The sequence below is a fragment of the Salminus brasiliensis genome, chromosome 4, assembly GCF_030463535.1.
Source record: "Salminus brasiliensis chromosome 4, fSalBra1.hap2, whole genome shotgun sequence".
Taxonomy (NCBI): Eukaryota; Metazoa; Chordata; class Actinopteri; order Characiformes; family Bryconidae; genus Salminus; species Salminus brasiliensis.
The window spans coordinates 8,021,722-8,026,256 of record NC_132881.1 but is presented as its reverse complement, the minus strand read 5'-3'; the positions used below and the strand labels follow the sequence as shown (position 1 = coordinate 8,026,256).

The following is a 4,535-nucleotide window of genomic DNA, read 5'->3' as shown; positions in this document are numbered from 1 at the left end:
AAGCACGTGCACTGTTAAAACGGTGATTTATAGAAATGCCTGTAATGAGAAAAACAACAAGGACGGTTTATGAAAATGACTATGAATATACACTACCACTGCCATTTCTACTTAGCACCTGGTTGACAGTACATTTGCACTTGTCTAAATAATATGCATAATATGTATAATATGCATAATATGTATAATATGTATAATATGCATAATATGTATAATATGCATAATATGTATAATATGTATATGTATAATATGCATAATATGTATAATATGCATAATATGTATATGTATAATATGCATAATATGTATAATATGCATAACATGTATATGTATAATATGTATAATATGTATGTATAATATGCATAACATGTATATGTATAATATGTATATGTATAATATGCATAATATGTATATGTATAATATGCATAACATGTATATGTATAATATGTATAATATGCATAATATGTATAATATGTATAATATGCATAATATGTATAATATGCATAACATGTATATGTATAATATGTATAATATGTATATGTATAATATGCATAATATGTATAATATGCATAACATGTATATGTATATGTATAATATGCATAATATGTATAATATGCATAACATGTATATGTATAATATGTATATGTATAACATGCATAATATGTATATGTATAATATGCATAACATGTATATGTATAATATGTATAATATGCATAATATGTATAATATGTATAATATGCATAACATGTATATGTATAATATGTATATGTATAATATGCATAATATGTATATGTATAATATGCATAATATGTATATGTATAATATGCATAATATGTCTAATATGTATAATATGTAAGTACATCGATATTCTCTATTGCTGCAATTCTCACCATCATAATACTGTTGTAATATATTAATATAGCTGTTTTGGTTTTTTTTTTTTAACATTTTTGCATTAGAAACCAGCGAAACTCTCTAACTGCACCTCGAGCACCCCAAACAGAGCATGCGCAGAAGAGAGAGAGAGAGAGGGGGGGGGACAACTGACGACGCATTGGTATTGGCATATACTTCTTATTTCTGTTTTTAGGCAGCATAAACACCAAAAAAAAGACACCGAGTGCTGAAATATTGCATTACTGAATAAATTAAAATACCACATAAATCACGTGCAGCGAGCTAGGACCGCTGTGTGTTCGTTTGTAGAGCCTATAAAATCTCGAGCCATCAAAATATGTGACTTATAGGGCTCTGTGTGTGTGTGTGTGTGTGTGTGTGTGTGTGTGTGTATTTCTGGCTGCGATTCAAATTCCTCACTAAAGTGGGCTGAGGCTCCCACCCGGCGCATGCGCCAGAGGGGGGCTGTCGAAGAATCAAGTAAATAGAGCTCGAGCTGGAAGCGCAAGTTAGCGTTCGGCGGGGTGACGTCACTGCTCCACATTGAGCTCGCGGAGTAATAGTGAGTGAGTGAGTGAGCGAGACAGATAGGCAGGCAGGCAGGCAGGCGGGCGCGCGCGCCGTAGTAAAGTACACGCTACTATGAAGTCCTGCGCGTAACGTAATCGCTGGTCTGCTCAGGGCGAGGGGAGCTTTACAGTGTGTAGCTCGTGTATATATATATATACATTGCTCCTAGCGAAACACACACACTCTCACACACACAAGGAGGCTTCAGAGAGGATTTTGCATATATATATTTTTTTTATTTCTTCTTTCTTTTTTTTTTTTTTTTTCTTTTTTTTTTTTTTTTTAAACAAAAGACATGTCGTCTGCGGCGGTAGCTGCTTCCAGGAGGCAGTCGTGTTATTTATGCGACTTGCCCCGCATGCCGTGGGCTATGATCTGGGATTTTACCGAGCCTGTCTGCAGAGGATGTGTGAACTACGAGGGAGCGGATCGCATCGAGTTTGTTATTGAAACCGCCAGACAGCTTAAACGAGCCCATGGGTTTCAGGAGGGTAGGTCTCCCGGGCCAGGGAAGCACCAGGTCTCGGGGAAGGACATCCAGGCAGTGGATCCGGGCTCACGGCCGCCGCAGCCACTGGATCGCTACCCTCTGTCGTCTGACCGTCCTCCCAGACTGGGACCAGAATATCAGTCCGGGCGGCAGACGAACGGCATCCCCGTCCCCAATGGATTCTCTAAACCGGACGATCCTCCGGAGCTGAACCGCCAGAGCCCGAACCCTCGAAGGACTAGCACCGTGCCCCCTAATTTAGTGTCTTTGAACGGCGGTATGCCCCCCGTCCACGCTATTAACGGCAGGCCAGGGCCGATTGGACTACCGACTGCTCTCACGGCGGCCAGCCCGAGCGAACTGAGCGGTAAGCGTCCAGCCTCGGTTTCCAGCACGGAGCACGAGCGCGAGATGAAGGACAAGCACAGGCCGGACAGCCTGACGCCGGACATCAGCGAGGGCCATAAAAGCAGACCGGACGAGTGGATAAACAAGGGCAGCAAGACGGTTCGGGACCTAATGGCTCTCAATCCGTACGAAAGCAGGTTTAAGAAGGACCACGCCATGCAACAAAGGATGCTGTACGAAAGCGCCCCGTCCTCCAAAGCAGGTATAGCTATAGCTAGGGCTCAGCCAGCCCGCTTCACAGGTTAATGGCCGCCTTTGTTGTGACCCGAGTCAGCGGTTTGGGTGTCGACGCAAATTTCCGCTGATTAAACCAAGGCTTTCATCGTTGTTTTATCACACTTTTTTTTTTTATATGACGCATTAAATTCACACCACTTTGGCAAATGCCATAAACTCGGCTAATTCCGCACCGCTGGAAATCCAGCCCGGGATTTCGCTCCAGCCGCAGGGCGGCGCTGCTGCAGCGGAGCTGTCCTTGCAGCTACACCGAAAACCTGGGCTGGATTCCTGCGATCCGTTTCCCGTTGTGTCCATATTTACCATATTTGAGCTCCCAAAAAACTCCGCAGTGGTACTAAAATCAACGATCTATGTCAGAAAGCACAACTAGGCCTTTGTGTGTAAGCGGTTTTTGATTTACAGCCAGATTAGCTATTATCTAACGGCTTCACCCGCCGTCTTGTTTGTTTCACAGACAGGGGGAAACATCCGAGGAGCATGAAGCGGAAAGCCTCCCCCGAGCCGGACGTCGACGCCACCGCGGGGAAGCTGAACGGAGACCAGTGGCACACACCGCCCGGAGAAGCGCTGAAGCTGACCGCCTCGGGCTCGGCGCCGAACTTCGTCCCGTCCACCGCCTCGCCGCTCTCCCGCGGCACTCCGCCCGAGGCGGCGCACAACGGCCAGTCACCGATGGCGGCACTCATCCTGGCGGCGGATAACGCGGGGGGAGGCGGCGGCGGCGGCGGCGGCGGGGGGGGGAGCAGCTCGCCCAAGGACGCTAATCAGGTGCACTCGACGACGCGGCGGAACAGCGGCAGCCCGCTCTCGCCGTCGTCCACTAGCCAGCGGAGGGTGCGGGAAAGCTCGGGTGCGGTCACGCCACACTCGGCTCCCGCCGACCACGCGCACCCGCAGAGCGCGCCAGACTCGTCGGTGCCCGGCGGCGGCGGCGGCGGCGGCGGAGGAGGAGGAATGCCGCTTTGCTGCACGCTGTGCCACGAGCGCCTCGAGGACACGCACTTCGTCCAGTGCCCCTCGGTGCCGTCGCACAAGTTCTGCTTCCCGTGCTCCCGCGAGAGCATCAAGCAGCAGGGCGCCACCGGGGAGGTGTACTGTCCGAGCGGGGAGAAGTGTCCCCTCGTGGGCTCCAACGTGCCGTGGGCGTTCATGCAGGGCGAAATCGCCACCATCCTGGCGGGGGACGTTAAAGTGAAAAAGGAGAGGGACCCCTGATCACGACTTACCATAGAAAAACCTATAAACACACGAATATCACAGACAGACCATCCAAAACAGACATGTTGTACATACTGGACACAGGGGACGTGCATATTTCGTAAAGCATTGCTGTTTTGTTTTTGTTTGTTTTTTTGAATACATTGTGTTTCTATATTTTTTGAAGATACAGGTATGTACTCATCATAACAGACGACGTTTCTCTTTGTCAATGTTTTAACGATTTCTCGATGTACCTTTAGGTATGGTGGCAATTCCTGTTAAACGTAGAATGTGACTAATGCAACTCTACGAGCACTTGGCAGAAGTGGAAAAATGCTTTTAGCTGTACTTGTATGCACTTGTTAAAAAAAATTGCCAAATACACTTTTTTCTGATCTTGTATTAATTTAGTGTCTCTAATTTTACTGGATTTAAAGGTGACGGGCATATATGCATATGTCCTAAACCAGCGTACAGCAATATGTCCAGTACGGTGACAGTGGGACATGTAGACCACGTTGAAATGTTCCCTTTATTATAAAACATAGTGACTAGTGAGAATGCCTTGCACTTGTTGCACAGAGACGATGTCATGTGACTGCACTGCTTTCCAGTGGTGTCAGAAAAGGCCATATACCATCTGTACCACGAACAGCCAGTAAAGTGATATTTGGAAGTGGGAAAACTTGGGTATACGGGTTTACAAGCTGTGAATGTAGGCTGCGTATGGTTG

General features: G+C 46.4%; 1 protein-coding gene across 1 annotated transcript; it reads left to right on the top strand.

The window, feature by feature from the left end:
• The first annotated feature begins 1,406 nt into the window (after nt 1–1,406).
• On the top strand, nt 1,407–4,208 carry irf2bp2a (interferon regulatory factor 2 binding protein 2a). Its single transcript, XM_072677448.1, has 2 exons — nt 1,407–2,564; nt 3,057–4,208. Exons 1-2 carry the CDS (start codon nt 1,760–1,762, stop codon nt 3,815–3,817), a joined length of 1,566 nt encoding a protein of 521 aa, XP_072533549.1. The 5' UTR covers nt 1,407–1,759; the 3' UTR covers nt 3,818–4,208.
• Nucleotides 4,209–4,535: the final 327 nt, after the last annotated feature.